At 39.1% G+C, this 17,850-nt stretch overlaps 1 protein-coding gene across 1 annotated transcript in view; it reads right to left on the bottom strand.

Annotated features, from left to right (window-relative positions):
- Positions 1-17,850, bottom strand: part of L3MBTL4 (L3MBTL histone methyl-lysine binding protein 4) — a 303,558-nt gene that overhangs the window by 230,519 nt on the left and 55,189 nt on the right. The window contains exons 5-9 of the mRNA XM_089894942.1: positions 7,005-7,109; positions 5,823-5,958; positions 3,973-4,064; positions 2,334-2,488; positions 1,170-1,246 (exon numbers count right to left, since the gene is read on the bottom strand). Of these exons, the coding sequence (XP_089751068.1) occupies positions 1,170-1,246; positions 2,334-2,488; positions 3,973-4,064; positions 5,823-5,958; positions 7,005-7,109 (565 nt within the window). The remainder of the gene's footprint in view (positions 1-1,169; positions 1,247-2,333; positions 2,489-3,972; positions 4,065-5,822; positions 5,959-7,004; positions 7,110-17,850) is intronic.

Below are 17,850 nucleotides of genomic sequence, written 5' to 3'. Positions count from 1 at the left end.
TCCAGATTTCAAAACTGACTAAAAAGCTACAGTGGTCAAAACAGCATGGCAGGGGGCTTCCCTGGTGGCGCAGTGGTTGAGGGTCCGCCTGCCAGTGCAGGGAACACGGGTTTGTGCCCCAGTCTGGGAGGATCCCACGTGCCACGGAGCGGCTGGGCCTGTGAGCCATGGCCGCTGGGCCTGCACGTCCGGAGCCTGTGCTCCGCAGTGGGAGGGGCCGCGACAGTGAGAGGCCCGCATACCGCAAAAAACAAAAACAAAAACAAAAAACAGCATGGTACATATTAGCTAATGCAATAAGACAAGTAAAGGAAATAAACGATATATTGACTGGGAAGAAAGAAATATAACTTTGTTCACAGAGGTGTAGAATATCCAAAAGCATCAACAAAAAAACTCCAAGAACCAATAAGTGATTATAACAAGGTTGCAGGATACAAGGTTAACATATAAAATTCAACTGCTTTCCTATATACCAGCAATGAACAAGTGAAATTTGAAATTTAAAACACAATACCATATACATTAGCACTCAAAATAACAGAATAGTTATAAAATCTAGCAAAATATATGTAAGATCTATATGAGAAAAACCACAAAATGCCACTGAAATAAATCAAAGAACTAAATAAATGGAGAGAGATTCCATTTCTGTAATGAGAAAACAGATAAATAACAAGAAAGTCCCTATGTCAGTGTTTAGCTGAGCCACTAAGTTGGCTTGGTGAAGGGGTCTGGCAAGTCTAGGGCCTCATTATTAATTCTCACTTCTTAGGTTTCTACATTTCTTACACTTAACTCCAAAGTTAAGTATATTTAATAACCTAATGGTCAATTAATGAATTAACATTGGTAATAAGTTAAATTACATAGGTGGAAATAGCTAGTTTTAAAAGTCAGTTCACAGTGATTGCACTCATTTCGTTGGATAAAAAAATAGCACTTTTTTTAAATGGTTGCCTAATATGTCTTTATAAACACAGTCCATTTGCATTATGGGAAAGGATGTGCAGATTTCAGACATCTGGGTCCCTTGATGGTCCACAGAATCTTGCACGATATTTTTATCATACACATTGTATTGAAATGTGGTGTCCATAAACAAAAATAAGAATGGGCAGTGCCACTCACACAGATGACTTCAAAGAGAACCCAGCCAGTCCACTCACCTTGGGGTGCTATCAGAGTTCTTCCATGCTCCTGACACCAACCAACTGGCTGAACATAAGGACTATTGACGTCACACCTGCAAAAACAGGATTCTATTTTAGATCCCATATTAACACCAGAGAAAGAATCCAAGAGTAATGTTCATTCTAGATATTAAGAGATGACATGGAAAATACTACGGCATAGCTAAAATATTTTATAGCCTAAGAGAAACAGAAGTAATTTTAGTTCTATATTTTGTAAGCTGAGTGGCCAAACTTCTCTTTTACATAACCTTCTTGAAATTTAAAAGTATTTCTTTTAAAAGTGTTTGACTAGGACCTGAACTGCCAGTGATCTCCCCAGAGAGTGAACATTTTAATAAACCCCTTCTACCACTTCTTGCTAGCAGCAAGGGAAAATATTAATAGGCCAGTCCAAATTTTAATAAGACGGGCCAGACTCCACATGCCCACAATTTCCTCCCTCTCCTTTTCAGGAACCCAGACTATACTACCTAAGACACATACAGCAATTAATCCATGCTCTTCTTCTTAGTTCAAAGAAGAAAACAGCCCCCCTCCTCCCACCGTGCACATGAAGAATCACAGCCTCAGGCGGGGACTTGTCAATTATTCAGGATATGCTCTTAAGAAATGCCACAAAAATTATTTTTGCCGTGCCCTCTTCCATATTTCAGGTTTTCACCCAGAAAATCCTTTTAACTCATGCAATGTTAGTTTAATGGCATCGTGAGCATACATTTTCTCTGCTCTTCACAGGCTTTCAAATAATTCACTCCATTCTCCCTGAATCTTCCCTTTTAAAAATATGACAGTCTGAGTTCAACATTTTTCAGGAAAAAATAATACTGCAAGTTCTTAACTTCCTCTTTACAGAAATGCTTCCCTTACAAACTAGACACAATATAGTGGACTGCCCTGAACTGGTCACATTATTTCAGATGAGGCCTCATTAGGCAACCTCTCAGAGATGAAAAAAAAACTTTCTCGGTTCTTTAATTCAACAGTTCACGAGGAAAAGAAGGTAGTGACAAGCCAGCCACTAGGTTCCTCATGCTCATTACTATAAGAACAGCAAGAACAGTGACAGTCATGGAATGAACATAAATTCTTAACGGCAAACACGAACACACAAAAATACAACGCAGATTGGTGTCTCACCAGTAATCGTAACTATCATCCCAATTGTCAAAATGCACTAGCAAGCGATCTCCAACAATGTCTGCTATGGTTGCCACACATACCAAGGAAGGGTTCTTCCTGTCGACAGCCTCCAGCTTCATTCCAACCTGAAATTCCTTAGGCACTGGCCCATTCTAACACGGGGAAGAGGCACAAAGAGAAACAGGACACCAAACAGGACTGAGCCACTGTCAAAACTTCTGTCATGTTTAGCATCAGAAAAGTCTACAGGGCAGCAACACTTAAACTGCAGGATGAAGCCAGCCAGTAAAAATATTCCAACAGACTGTTACCAAGTGTACATTCATAAAAAAGGAATCCCAGGAAGTGAACTTTTACTCTGTGCTTTTCTCTTTCGTTGTGCAGGTAGGTTTTATTTCCCCTTTCATCATCATTTTCCCTCTTCAGTTCATAGAATAATCTGTATTAATTTTAAAATACACTGTTTACTGAATACAGTAATATCAAATAATTTTCTCTGGTCCCCGTAGGCTTTAGATGGGTGGTATATTTCCAAATACCACTATTTGGAAAAGTTTTAAAGATATGCTCTTTAGCACTAAAATTACCACTTATACTTGGATCAAGTGTTGAAATTAGTGGCTTTCTCAACATTTAAGGAACACATGCGCTTATCCATAAATAAATCATAGTTGAAAAAAGAACAAATGCTTTTTTTAGTACCTGCATATATTTTTTAGTATTAAAAATACTAAGGGCTATGATTTATAATAACATGACAATGATAAAGCCCCACTTTTCCTGTAGCTATAATTAGCCAGGCCTGGGATTTAGAAAATATACACACAATATCCAGGGACTAGAAGAGGGTTTTTTTCCCCTACTTCTTTACTACCTGTACCGGACCCTGATTTTTGGTTTCCTTTAGCACATTACTTTTCTTAAAGCATTTTCACATTTCTCTAACTCTCTTCCTTGATACGAGTCTGAAACATGTTGAACAGTTGTAGAACACTGATTCAAGAGCAGGACACTGAAGCCTGGGGAAGGGGGTTGGGGGGTGGGGACTGTCCTCAGGGGACACAGCCAGCAGGTCGTGGGGCCTCCCTGGCTCCAGGCTTCCCGCCCTTCCGCGGTGTGTGGCCTCACCTGGGGCCCAGAGGAGGCAGGGCTGTGACTGTTTCTCCTTCTCTCCTGAACACCTGTTAGGCTGCTGGGACACAGAGGGTGAGTGTGCTCCACCCAAATCCTCACACACCCTTCGAATCTATGTGAACCGTCACCCTCTTTTTCATTACACATAAATACAACTGGACCAGGTACAGTCAAAGTCCACCTGGCATATCAGCAGGTCTCAAAGCATCAAACTAAATTTAAACGACTAACTCACTAGAAGCAAAAAGAAACACCTTCTAAAAGGCATTTTAAATTTTAGCCAGCTTTACATATAAATGTTTCTACTCTCCCCATCTAATTATTTAATTGTATGTTTAAAAGAAAAACAAATATGCCCATAGGAAACTGACAAATCTAGTGAGAAAAGTCATAGGAAGCTAAGGATTCTTAAAAGATTAAAATAGAACAGAATACATAGTGAATTTTAAGAAATTTAAGTTGAAGTAAAAATCTGATTTATACTATGGAAGAAAATACTTACAGAATTTCTGTTTCTGAATAATTTCTTGGGAGCATTTTGCAATTTGCAGGCCTTCAAGTAATCCATCCAAACAAATTTATCTTTTCTATAACCTAAAAAAAAGTACGAATTATTCAAAATACCCACAAGATGTAACCATGTGCATAATAAATGTATCAATACTATTCTTATTCAGTTTTCTGCCATAAATTCAGATTTCTGCCAAAATCCTTTAGCAGACACAAAAGATTTATATTAAAATCTCTAAACTGTTTCAGTGCTGTTTTAATGTATGGAATTCCAAACTGTTGAGTTTGACTTCCCACCATGCATGTCATTCCCTACGAAGTTTAAAACTCATTCAAATATGGAATCAGTACCCTGGTGGCCTGACAGGAGTCTCATCTCCTGCGTCCCTCAGGCCTCCTGAAGCAGCCACGTCCCCGAGGCCAGCGTGGGCCTGATGGTAAGCAGCCCCGGGGGAGCCAGACACTGCAGGGGCAACAGAACCGCCCCCCAGGCCACGTGGCAGTTCCAGCTTTCTGCCCTTGTCTTTACGGGCTTCCCAATAAAATGCCTGACCCTCCCGTCCATGTGCCCTAAAGCAGCTCGCGTGGGGCTGGCCCAAATAACCAGGCTCAGGAAATACTCAGATTGAGTGTCACAGAACAGACGTCAAACTCCTTGCACTGGCCTTCAAGGCCACGGTGACACCTCTCACTTATCTCCTCCCTCCTGGCCCTTGCCTCTCCGCTCGCTCCAGCACTCCTGTGATTACTGGCCTGCGCCACACCCGCTGCTGGGCTCTGACACGTGCTCCTCCCCAGGGAGCCAGCTGGCTGTCTCTGTCGTGCATCCGTCCAGGCACCTGTCAGATGTCACACCCCAGGCCTGTCTTCACCTTGCTTATTGCAAGGGCAGCCCTGGGACCCCACTCAGCGCTCCATGCCTGTCGCCGCTAGACACGCACCTTTCTCTCTGTTTATCCTCCTTCTCCCCTCTGGAATGAAAGCCCCGTGAAGACAGAGACGGTTTCCTTTATTCACTGCTCTGTCTCCAGGGCCTGCACACAAGAAAGGCTCCACGAACACCAACCACCCACGGGGTGAATGAGCCTGGGGCCTGTTCCAACCTCCCTGAAACCCAGCAATCTCAGAGGACCCTGCTGCCAGCCTCAGGGGTGGATCCCAGAGGATACCCTGAGCTGCTTCCTAAGAGTAAAATGACTATACAGTGACTCCAGAAGTTGCCACGGTCAGCCAGGAGTCTAACACCCAAGCAGGAGACCTTATATACAAATATGCTGGTCAAGGAAACAGGCCCACTGGCATCTCAACCTATGAATCCTCACCTCACTAGCAGGCAGCAGGTAAGAAAGGTTTCAGTCATGTCTGCCAGACCCAGTTCCTCTCCCACATAACAAAAGACAAAGATGAGATTTTTAATTCCCATCGAAAGAAAACAGTGAATTTTTCACTTTCATAGTTCCCTGTGCTCCATGATTTCTGCTTGAAACAAATGATATACAGTGAATCAAGTTTCCTCACTGTACAGCATCACTGATTAAGTGAAATATTTTATTTCAACTGTAATTTAAACATTAGTTTCTTCATTCCTTATAAAGTTTAATAGACTTTATGTAAGATAAAATGCTCTCATGAGATTTTACTTCTGCCCTATGTACCTCAGAGTATTTGACCTAAACGGTCTCTGATGCTTTTCTTTAAAGACATTTATTTATTTCTAACAGTGATATCCTTGTAGTCTTACTGCTTTTTGTGGATCAAACTTTCATTTTGAAAATCAATTCACACCAGGCTCTCTTGTTAGTATTTCATTAAAAAGCTGACTGTCCTTTCCTCCTGACTTACCCTTAGGGATGTGTAATTCATGTTTGGTCTTTTCACACCACCCTACTGGATGAATGTCAGGGGAACCAGCATTAGTCCAAAAATCATAGCAGCTTAAATAACCGTCAAAATGAAGTCTGAGACGGTAACCACACACCTGCAAAACGGAATGTTTACAATCGTTCATTAAGAGTCATGCATTTGAAGTGTACACAAAATTAACAAAATATTCATTTATTCTGTCAACACCATCAATATATATGAACCAATCCTTACATCCAAATGTCTTAAAGAACAAATTCATAGATGAATCTGGATAAGACAAATGCTGACAAACTAGACACTATCTTTCAAGTATCAAAAATTTTTCTGCAAAAAAACCTATCCTTTTACTCAGTCTAGGAATCTGAGGTCAATTTACATAACCATTAAGCGACAAGTTGTTTATTTGTTCATTCAATACCTAGCAAATATTCCTTTCAGAAACCCCATCTCCTGCTGTCTGGCTTGGATTCATACCCCAAAACAGTGTAACCTAAAGTACACAGCAAAAACCAAAATGGGTATGACCTTACTTAACCTAACATATGGATCCAGCATACTCAACAAAGAAAAACAGTCTATGAAACACATCTCCTAGACATGCTATACAAGTTCAATAACTATAATCATTCAGTAAATTAAGTGAATAGTGTTTTCTATGTTTGATGTTATTCGAAATACTGAGGTCTTTTATCAATTTAATAACATAAAATGTTTAGTAAATATTATATAAGCCATTTACTTGATCAACGGCTCCTCACCCTATATAATTTTCATAAAATTCATGTATTTATATAAATATATAATTCATAAGCATGGATTTTTTCATATACATTTCTCATTAGTTCAGATAAAACTTGAATAATTGTCTCTTTTAACAGACAAAAGCAACATTGTGGGATTCACTGATTTTTATCAACCTCAGGTGAAAACTATTTACCAATTAAATCAAGAGTTACCACTAGTAATGAGAAACTTAGAAAATTAATCTTCAGACAAGGAAAAAACTTCATTAAAGAACATACTTCACTCATCACTGAATAAAATAAATCCATAATGTACTTGGGCTTGTTTATAACACAAAGTACTGAAATTCGTCATTCTCTAGAAAATTCTTTCCTGTCACTGCAATTAGCCCAAGACAATAACACTATTTCTTACCTCAGCTACAGAAAGCACACAAAACACAGATGGATGACGGGGGTCAATGCCTTCTAATCTCATTCCAACCTGAAAACCATTTTCACGCTCCGGAAAGGACTGGTCCTACGAAATTTCATGATATAATATTAATCACCGAAATATCTTCACAGTTTGATATTAAAAAACTTGGTGTCTCTATGCACACAATCATACACGTTTGGAAGCTCAATAATATAACCAAAGAAAGAAGCCTGCTCTTGGAGATTTTGCCCTCAAAGACGGCTTGATTGGTTGTACGTTCTTTGAAATAGTTCATCTGCCAAACTTTATGTCCTGTGAACTCCCCACCTACTCCTTTTGCCCATTTTTCCTTAATGATCTGAAGCAGCTCTTCCTGTACTCTGGACACAATCCTTTGTTGATTATAATGGTTACTTAGTCCCAATCTGTGACTTACTTGGCTTTTCACATTGTTTATGATGACTGTGGAGAATTTTATTTTAACGTAATAAAATATATCAGCTATTTGCTGTACAGTTGGCACATCTAGCCTATGAAATCCCTTGCAACACTGAAGTTACATAGATATTCTCCTACTGTTATTTTATTTTTTAACATCTTTATTGGAGTATAATTGCTTTACAATGGTCTGTTAGTTTCTGCTTTATGACAAAGTGAATCAGTTATACATATACACATGTCCCCATATCTCTTTCCTCTTGCATCTCCCTCCCTCCCACGCTCCCTATCCCACCCCTCTAGGTGGTCACAAAGTACTGAGCTAATCTCCCTGTGCTATGCGGCTGCTTCCCACTCCATCCATTTTACGTTTGGTAGTGTATATATGTCCATGCCACTTTCTCACTTTGTCCCAGCTTACCCTTCCGCCTCCCAGTATCCTCAAGTCCATTCTCTAGTAGGTCTGCATCTTTATTCCCGTCTTGCCCCTAGGTTCTTCGACCATTTTTTTTCCTTCTTTAGATTCCATATATATGTGTTAGCATACGGTATTTGTTTTTCTCTTTCTGACTTACTTCACTCTGTATGACAGTCTCTAGGTCCATCCACCTCACTGCAAATAACTCAGTTTCGTTCCTTTATATGGCTGAGTAATATTCCACTGTATACATGTGCCACATCTTCTTTATCCATTCATCTGTTGATGGACACTTAGATTGCTTCCATGTCCTGGCTATTGTAAATAGTGCTGCAGTGAACATTGTGGTACATAACTCTTTTTGAATTATGGTTTTCTCAGGGTATATGCTCAGTAGTGGGATTGCTGGGTCATATGGTAGTTCTATTTGTAGTTTTTTAAGGAACCTCCATACTGTTCTCCATAGTGGCTGTATCAATTTACATTCCCACCAACAGTGCAAGAGGGTTCCCTTTTCTCCACACCCTCTCCAGCATTTCTTTGTAGATTTTTTGATGATGGCCACGCTGACCAGTGTGAGATGATATCTCATTGTAGTTTTGATTTCCATTTCTCTAATGATTAATGATATTGAGCATTCTTTCATGTGTTTGTTGGCAATCTGTATATCTTCTTTGGAGAAATGTCTATTTAGGTCTTCTGCCCATTTTGGGATTGGGTTGTTGGTTTTTTTGATATTGAGCTGCATGAGTTGCTTCTATGTTTTGGAGATTAATCCTTTGTCAGTTGCTTCATTTGCAAATATTTTCTCCCATTCTGAGCATTGTCTTTTCATCTTCTTTATGGTTTCCTTTGCTGTGCAAAACCTTTTAAGTTTTTTGTTTATTTTTGTTTTTATTACCATTTCTCTAGGAGGTGGGTCAAAAAGGTTCTTGCTGTGATTTATGTCATAGAGTGTTCTGCCTATGTTTTCCTCTAAGAGTTTGATGGAGCCTGGCCTTACATTTAGGTCTTTAATCCATTTTGAGTTTATTTTTCTGTATGGTGTTAGGGAGTGTTCTAATTTCATTCTTTTACATGTAGCTGTCCAGTTTTCCCAGCACCACTTATTGAAGAGGCTGTCTTTTCTACACTGCATATTCTTGCCTCCTTTATCAAAGATAAGGTGACCATATGTACGTGGGTTTACCTCTGGGCTGTCTATCCTGTTCCATTGATCTATATTTCTGTTTTTGTGCCAGTACCATACTGTCTTGATTACTGTAGCTTTGTAGTATACTCTGAAGTCAGGAAGCCTGATTCCTCCAGCTCCATTTTTCTTTCTCAAGATTGCTTTGGCTATTCGGGGTCTTTTGTGTTTCCATACAAATTGTGAAATTTTTTGTTCTAGTTCTGTGAAAAATGCCAGTGGTAGTTTGATAGGGATTGCATTGAATCTGTAGATTGCTTTGCGTAGTAGAGTCATTTTCACAATGTTGATTCTTCCAATCTAAGAACATGGTATATCTCTCCATCTGTTTGTAACATCTTTAATTTCTTTCATCAGTGTCTTATAATTTTCTGCATACAGTTTTTTTGTCTCCTTTGGTAGGATTATTCCTAGATATTTTATTCTTTTTGTTGCAATGGTAAATAGGAGTGTTTTCTTAATTTCACCTTCAGATTTTTCATCATTAGTGTATAGGGATACAAGAGATTTCTGTGCATTAATTTTGTATCCTGCTACTTTACCAAATTCATTGATTAGCTCTAGTAGTTATCTGGTAGCATCTTAGGATTCTCTATGTATAGTATTATGTCATCTGCAAACAGTGACAGCTTTACTTCTTCTTTTCCGATTTGGATTCCTTTTATTTGTTTTTCTTCTGATTGCTGTGGCTAAAACTTCCAAAACTATGTTGAATAATAGTGGTGAGAGTGGACATCCTTGTCTTGTTCCTGATCTTACAGGAAATGCTTTCAGTTTTTTACCACTGAGAACGATGTTGGCTGTGGGTTTGTCATATATGGCCTTTATTATGTTGAGGTAAGTTCCCTCTACGCCTACTTTCTGGAGGGTTTTTATCATAAATCGGTGTTGAATTTTGTCAAAAGGTTTTTCTGCATCTATCGAGATGATCATATAGCTTTTCTCCTTCAATTTGTTAATATGGTTTATCATGTTGATTGACTTGCATATATTGAAGAATCCTTGCATTCCTGGGATAAACCCCACTTGATCATGGTGTATGATCCTTTTAATGTGCTGTTGGATTCTGTTTGCTAGTATTTTGTTGAGAATTTTTGCATCTTTGTTCATCAGTGATATTGGCCTGTAGTTTTCTTTCTTTGTGACATCTTTGTCTGGTTTTGGTATCAGGGTGATGGTGGCCTCGTAGAATGAGTTTGGGAGTGTTCCTCCCTCTGTTATATTGTGGAAGAGTTTGAGAAGGATAGGTTTTAGCTCTTCTCTAAATGTTTGATAGAATTCTTTCGCCTGTGAAAGCCATCTGGTCCTGGGCTTCTGTTTGTTGGAAGATTTTTAATCACAGTCTCAATTTCAGTGCTTGTGATTGGTCTGTTCGTATTTTCTATTTCTTCCTGGTTCAATCTCAGAAGGTTGTGCTTTTCTAAGAATTTGTCCATTTCTTCTGGGTTGTCCATTTTATTGGCATATAGTTGCTTGTAGTAATCTCTCATGATCTTTTGTATTTCTGCAGTGTCAGTTGTTACTTCTCCTTTTTCATTTCTAATTCTATTGATTTGAGTCTTCTCCCTTTTTTTCTTGATAAGTCTGGCTAATAGTTTATCAATTTTGTTTATCTTCTCAAAGAACCAGCTTTTAGTTTTATTGATCTTTGGTATCGTTTCCTTCATTCCTTTCTCATTTATTTCTAATCTGATCTTTATGATTTCTTTCCTTCTGCTAATTTTGGGGGTTTTTTGTTTTTCTTTCTCTAATTGCTTTAGGTGTAAGGTTAGGTTGTTTATTTGAGATGTTTCTTGTTTCTTAAGGTAGGATTGTATTGCTATAAACTTCCCCCGTAGAACTACTTTTGCTTCATCCCATAGGTTTTGGGTCGTTGTGTTTTCATTGTCATTTGTTTCTAGGTATTTTTTGATTTCCTCTTTGATTTCTTCAGTGATCTCTTGGTTATTAAGTAGCGTGTTGTTTAGCCTCCATGTGTTTGTATTTCTTACAGATTTTTTTCCTGTAATTGATATCTAGTCTCATAGTGTTGTGGTCAGAAAAGATACTTGATACGATTTCAATTTTCTTAAATTTACCAAGGCTTGATTTGTGACTCAAGATATGATCCTGGAGAATGTTCCGTAAGCACTTGAGAAGAATGTGTATTCTGTTGTTTCTAGATGGAATGTCCTATAAATATCAATTAAGTCCATCTTGTTTAATGTATCATTTAAAGCTTGGGTTTCCTTATTTATTTTCATTTTTGATGATCTGTCTATTGGTGAAAGTGGGGTGTTAAAGTCCCCTACTCTGATTGTGTTACTGTCGATTTCCCCTTTTATGCCTGTTAGTATTTGCCTTATGTATTGAGGTGATCCTATGTTGGGTGCATAAATATTTACAATTGTTGTGTCTTCTTCTTGGATTGATCGCTTGATCATTATGTAGTGTCCTTCTTTGTCTCTTCTAATAGTCTTTATTTTAAAGTCTATTTTGTCTGATATGAGAATTGATACTCCAGCTTTCTTTCGATTTCCATTTGCATGGAATATCTTTTCCCATCCCCTCACTTTCAATCTGTATGTGTCCTTATGTCTGAAGTGGGTCTCTTGTAGATGGCATATATACAGGTCTTGTTTTTGTATCCATTCAGCCAGTCTATGTCTTTTGGTTGGAGCATTTAAACCATTTACATTTAAGGTAATTATCAATATGTATGCTCCTATTACCATTTTCTTAATTGTTTTGGTTTATTATTGTAGGTCTTTTCCTTCTCTTGTGTTTCCTGCCTAGAGAAGTTCCTTTACAATTTGTTGTAAAGCTGGTCTGGTGGTGCTGAATTCTCTTAGATTTTGCTTGTCTGTAAAGCTTTTAATTTCTCTGTCAAATGTGAATGAGATCCTTTCTGGGAACAGTAATCTTCGTTGTAGGTTTTTCTCCTTCATCACTTTCAATATGTCCTGCCACTCCCTTCTGGCTTGCAGATTTTCTGCTGAAAAATAAGCTGTTAACCTTATGGAGACTTCCTTGTGTGTTATTTGTTGTTTTTCCCTTGCTGCTTTTAATATGTTTTCTTTGTATTTAATTTTTGACAGTTTGATTAATATGTGTCTTGGTGTATTTCTCCTTGGATTTATCCTGTATGGGACTCTCTGTGCTTCCTGGACTTGATTAACTATTTCCTTTCCCATATTAGGGAAGTTTTCAACTATAATCTCTTCAAATATTTTCTCAGTCCCTTTCTTTTTCTCTTCTTCTTCTGGGACCCCTATAATTGGAACATTGGTGCGTTTAATGTTGTCGCAGAGATCTCTGAGACTGTCCTCAAATCTTTTCATTCTTTTTTCTTTATTCTGCTCTGCAGTAGCTATTTCCACTATTTTATCTTCCAGGTCACTTATCCGTTCTTCTGCCTCAGTTATTCTGCTATTGATCCCATCTAGAGTGTTTTTCATTTCATTTATTGTGCTGTTCATCATTGTTTGTTTCATCTTTAGTTCTTCTAGGTCCTTGTTAAACGTTTCTTGTATTTTCTCCATTCTGTTTCCCAGATTTTGGATCATCTGTACTATCATTATTCTGAATTCTTTTTCAGGTAGACTGCCTATTTCCTCTTCATTTATTAGGTCTGGTGGGTTTTTACCTTGCTCCTTCATCTGCTGTGTGTTTCTCTGTCTTCTCATTTTGCTTAACTTACTGTGTTTGGGGTCTCCTTTTCGCAGGCTGCAGGTTCGTAGTTTCCGTTGTTTTTGGTGTCTGTCCCCAGTGGCTTAGGCTGGTTTAGTGTGTTGTGTAGGCTTCCTGGTGGAGGGGACTAGTGCCTGTGTTCTGGTGGATGAGGCTGGATCTTGTCTTTCTGGTGGGCAGGTCCATGTCTGGTGGTGTGCTTTGGGGTGTCTGTGGCCTTATGATTTTAGGCAGCCTCTGTGCTAATGGGTGGGGTTATGTTCCTGTCTTGCTAGTTGTTCGGCATAGGATGTCCTGCACTGTAGCTTTCTGGTCGTTGAGTGGAGCTGGGTCTTGGCGTTGAGATGGAGATCTCTGGGAGATTTTCGCCGTTTGATATTACACGGAGCTGGGAGGTCTCTTGTGGACCAGTTTCCTGAACTTGGCTCTCCCACCTCAGTGGCATAGCCCTGACGCCTGGCTGGAGCACCAAGAGCCTGTCCTCCACACGGCTCAGAATAAAAGGGAGAAAAAGAAGAAAGAAAGAAAGAAGAAGATAAAATAAAATAAAGTTATTAAAATAAAAAAATAATTATTAAGAAAAAATAATTTTTTAATAAAAAAAAAACAGACAGACAGAACTCTAGGACAAATGGTAAAAGCAAAGCTATACAGACAAAATCTCACACAGAAGCATACACATACACACTCACAAAAAGAGGAAAAGGGGAAAAAATCATAAGCCTTGCTCCCAAAGTCCACCTCCTCAATTTGGGATGATTCGTTGTCTATTCAGGTATTCCACAGATGCAGGTACATCAAGTTGATGGTGGAGATTTAATCCGCCTCTTCTGAGGCTGCTGGGAGAGATTTCCCTTTCTCTTCTTTATTCTCACAGCTCCCGGGGTTCAGCTTTGGATTTGGACCCGCTTCTGCGTGTAAGTTGCCTGAGGGCGTCTGTTCTCCGCTCAGACAGGACGGGGTTAAAGGAGCCGCTGATTCGGGGGCTCTGGCTCACTCAGGCCGGGGGGAGGGAGGGGCACAGAGTGCGGGGCGGGCCTGCGGTGGCAGAGGCCGGCATGACGTTGCAGCAGCCTGAGGCGCGCCGTGCGTTCTCCCGGGGAAGTTGTCCCTGGATCACAGGACCCTGGCAGTGGCGGGCTTTACAGGCTCCAGGAGGGGAGGTATGGAGAGTGACCTGTGCTTGCATACAGGTTTCTTGGTGGCTGCAGCAGCAGCCTTAGCGTCTCATGCCCGTCTCTGGGGTCCGCGCTTTTAGCCGCAGGTTGCGCCCATCTCTGGAGCTCCTTTAAGCGGCGCTCTTAATCCCCTCTCCTCGCACACCAGGAAACAAAGAGGGAAGAAAAAGTCTCTTGTCTCTTCGGCAGCTCCAGACTTTTTCCCGGACTCCCTCCCGGCTAGCTGTGGTGCAGTAGCCCTCTTCAGGCTGTGTTCACACCGCCAACCCCAGTCCTCTCCCTGGGATCCAGTGAAGCCGGAGCCTCAGCTCCCAGCCCCCACCCATCCCGGCACGTGAGCAGACAAGCCTCTCAGGCTGGTGAGTGCTGGTCGGTGCCGATCCTCTGTGCAGGAATCTCTCCACTTTGCCCTCCACACCCCTGTTGCTGCGCTCTCCTCCGTGGCTCCGCCACCCACAGTCTCCGCCCGCGAAGGGGCTTCCTAGTGTGTGGAAACCTTTCCTCCTTCACAGCTCCCTCCCACTGGTGCAGGTCCCGTCCCTATCCTTTTGTCTCTGTTTTTTCTTTTTTCTTTTGCCCTACCCAGGTACGTGGGGTGTTTCTTGCCTTTTGGGAGGTCTGAGGTCTTCTTCCAGCGTTCAGTAGGTGTTCTGTAGGAGTTGTTCCACATGTAGATGTATTTCTGATGTATCTGTGGGGAGGAAGGTGATCTCCACGTCTTACTCTTCCACCATCTTGAAGCTGTTTCTCCTCCTAGTGTTATTTTAAAACTTTTGTTCTTCCTATTTAAATCTACAGTACAATTGGAATTGATTTTTTCTGTGGAGTGAGGTAGGGCTCTATTTTTTCATATGGAAAACAAATTATTCAAAAAAAATTTTTTGAGTATCGTACTTTCATTGATCTGCAAAGTTTCCTCTATTATATCATGTTTCTACATGTCTTTGGGTATAATTCTGGCCTTTTAATCCTATTTGTTGGCATATTTGCCTACATCACATTGTCTTAATTGCTTATAATGAGTCTTTTTATCTGGAGAGCAATCTTTATCATGCTGAGTTTTCTAATTCAGGAACTTGTTCCCTTTCTATTTAATCTAATCATTTTCATTGTCCAGGATGTTTTTAAAATTTTCACATAAGACTCTGTACTGTTTATTCCCATGTACCTTTTATGCTTATTGCTATTGTAAAAGGAATTTATTTCATAAAAGACTTTCTCATTCATTCCCATTTATTATTTTCTTCAATATTGGTCTTGCTTCCCATAGCCTTGCTGAATGATTAATAGCTTTGAGCAGACAGTTTTGAGAAGATTCAACATTACTCGTTTATTTATTCTTAATTGAGAATAAACTTATAAGTGTACTAATGGAAGATGATGATTAAAATCTAGCACTATTAGATCTAGAGCTGCTTTTTAATCACTACTAACGATTGCTTAATCTACGAATGCCTATTTTAGGGGTAATTTATTCTTTTGAGAAAAATCTTTTCATTTGGAAATCATGTCAAACTTAAAGGAAAGTTCCAAGAACAAAATAGTACAGAGAACATGTATAGCCTTTGCCTAGATTTATTTATTGTTAACATTCCACCTCATTTGCTTTATCATTTCTGTTTGCCCCCTCTCTCAAGTGTCTGTGTGTATACAGATGCAGATGTATACATATACATATACGTGTACATATGATTTTTTAATCATTTGAGGGCTCTTTACCCCTAAACACTAAATTTTTCCCCTAAGAGCAGTCTATTTTACCTAAAAATAGGAACGTTCTCTTACTTAACAACAGCTCATTTATCAACGTCTGTAAATTTGACATTACTTTTAACTAATCTTCCACTCATATTACAATTTTTCCAATTTATCCAACAATGCACTTCATAATATTTTCCCTCCAGAATAGGATTCAGTTTAAGGGCAGATATTAAATTTAACTGACATGTCTGTTTAGTCTCCCTTAATCTGGAACATTTTCCATTGCCTTTCTTTATCTTTTATAATACTGACATTTTAAAAGAACACAGTGTTTTCCCTCCTGTATTTTTTAAAATAGAAAGTTCCTCATTTTGGATTTGTCTGATGTTTCCCTGTGATTAGATTCAGGTTATGCCTTGTTTTGCCAGCCTGCCATATGGGTGATGATGTGTTCTTCTAAGGACATCACATCTGGTCCATTGGTGATGTTAATTTTGATCACACAATTACAACATTCTGCAATTCCTTCACTATAGTTACATACAAAACACATATACAGACATAAACATTTACACATATGTATACACATATATGTATATACATATATATGATAAATCTTAAGTTCAAACAGATCCATCTAATTCAGTCCATCCTCAGAGGGCTCATTCTGTCTTTTTTGATCTATATTTGTATTTCTCCTCTAACAAGGTCAACACACTTACTCAGGTACTAAATCCTATAGTGTATGTACTGTGGTTTCAGAACTCTTTTACCCCCACTACTATAATAAACAAACCTACAAAAAGAGTTCAGGATTTGTTTGCAATTTTCCCTTCCTGCTCTGCCATCCAAGAATGGGGTATATAAACACTGTGTTCATAAACTACTTGGATTCATTCTTTTTTCTCCCTTCAGTCCAATCATGGGATTCACCTGAAATATGGCTGAGTTCATTTGTTTCTGTTTTCTTTCACTTCTTAATGACTTATTTCAATTTTAATATGCAGAATATTAACGTACTTCCAAAAGTTAGAGCTCTACAAAACGGTACTCAGAGAAGTATCTCTCCTTCCCATGTCCTACCCACCCCATTCTACCTCTTAAGGTAACCAACCTCACTCTTTTCTGGTTTATCCTTCCTGGGTTTCTTCTTGCAAAAATAAGCAATTATGTTTATATTTCTTCTTATTTTTCCCTCCCTTCTTACACATAAGACAGCATATTATACAGGCTGTTTTACATTGGCGTTGTTCACTTCCTAGTGTCCCCTGGAAACCACCTCATGTCAGGTCACAGCCACTGCCCAGATTCTCTTTTAAGCTGCACTGTCCACTGTGTACACATAACGTAGTTTATTCAACCTTCTTCCACGCTTGGGTACATGCTTTTTTTTTATAAGGACATGAAATTGTTTTAAAATCTTTATGAATTGGCTTGTAAACTGCCGTTAGAAACTTTCTTACATTCACAGCTCAAAACCCAAAAATTTGACGAAAACCAAAAATGAAATGGCAAGAATGAATGACTTCTCAGGAATACTTTATTTCTACAAAAGTAAATGTCATGTGTGTGTTTAACTCTCCCAGCCTTCTTCTCACTTCTGCTCTGTTTTCCAGCAGATTGTATTTAACAAGTTCTGTGTGACTACCTCCTGTTCACTGCTTTGAAATGTCTCAGTTAACTTCCAAAAGCACCACAACCATATACATAGATACATACACATGAACACAACATGGGTAAGAAAAGCAAAGGGGAAGGAGAGACCGGGGGAGAGTATAATAATAAGGCTGACAGGAAATTTAAGAAGCTGCAGAAAATGAGAGAACACTTTTCATGTTTTAACAAAACTGAAAGATGTAAAATTGGGGATGGGGAGTAACTAGTATTAGATCACATATGAATGATAAATGCAAGACACTGGCAATGAATCACTGCCAAGAGGTTGGGATGGGCAACGTCAGTCTTGTCAGCATTTCAAAATGGCTTCCCAGTTGAACATTTGGGAGCTTTTATGTAATGTTGCAAGGAACCTGTATGGCTCAAGCAGCCACAGCAGTCTTTGGAGGGTTTCAAACAAAAACCAAGACAGTCATTTTAACAATCCGAAAGGCAACATCTACTGAGAAATATCATTGCCTGTCTTCCATCTCTTTTCTGTGTGATGGTTTATTCATGGCAGATAAAGATGTTTTTCCTTTCTAAAAATCTTGTATTTTATGAACATAATTGAGAGCTGTGCTTATAAAATTA

This window comes from Delphinapterus leucas, chromosome 14, assembly GCF_059928025.1.
Source record: "Delphinapterus leucas isolate spDelLeu-1000000601 "Yukka" chromosome 14, BTC_Dleu_Yukka2, whole genome shotgun sequence".
Lineage (NCBI taxonomy): Eukaryota > Metazoa > Chordata > Mammalia > Artiodactyla > Monodontidae > Delphinapterus > Delphinapterus leucas.
Note: the sequence above shows the minus strand (reverse complement) of the source record. Positions and strands in the feature narration are given on the sequence as shown.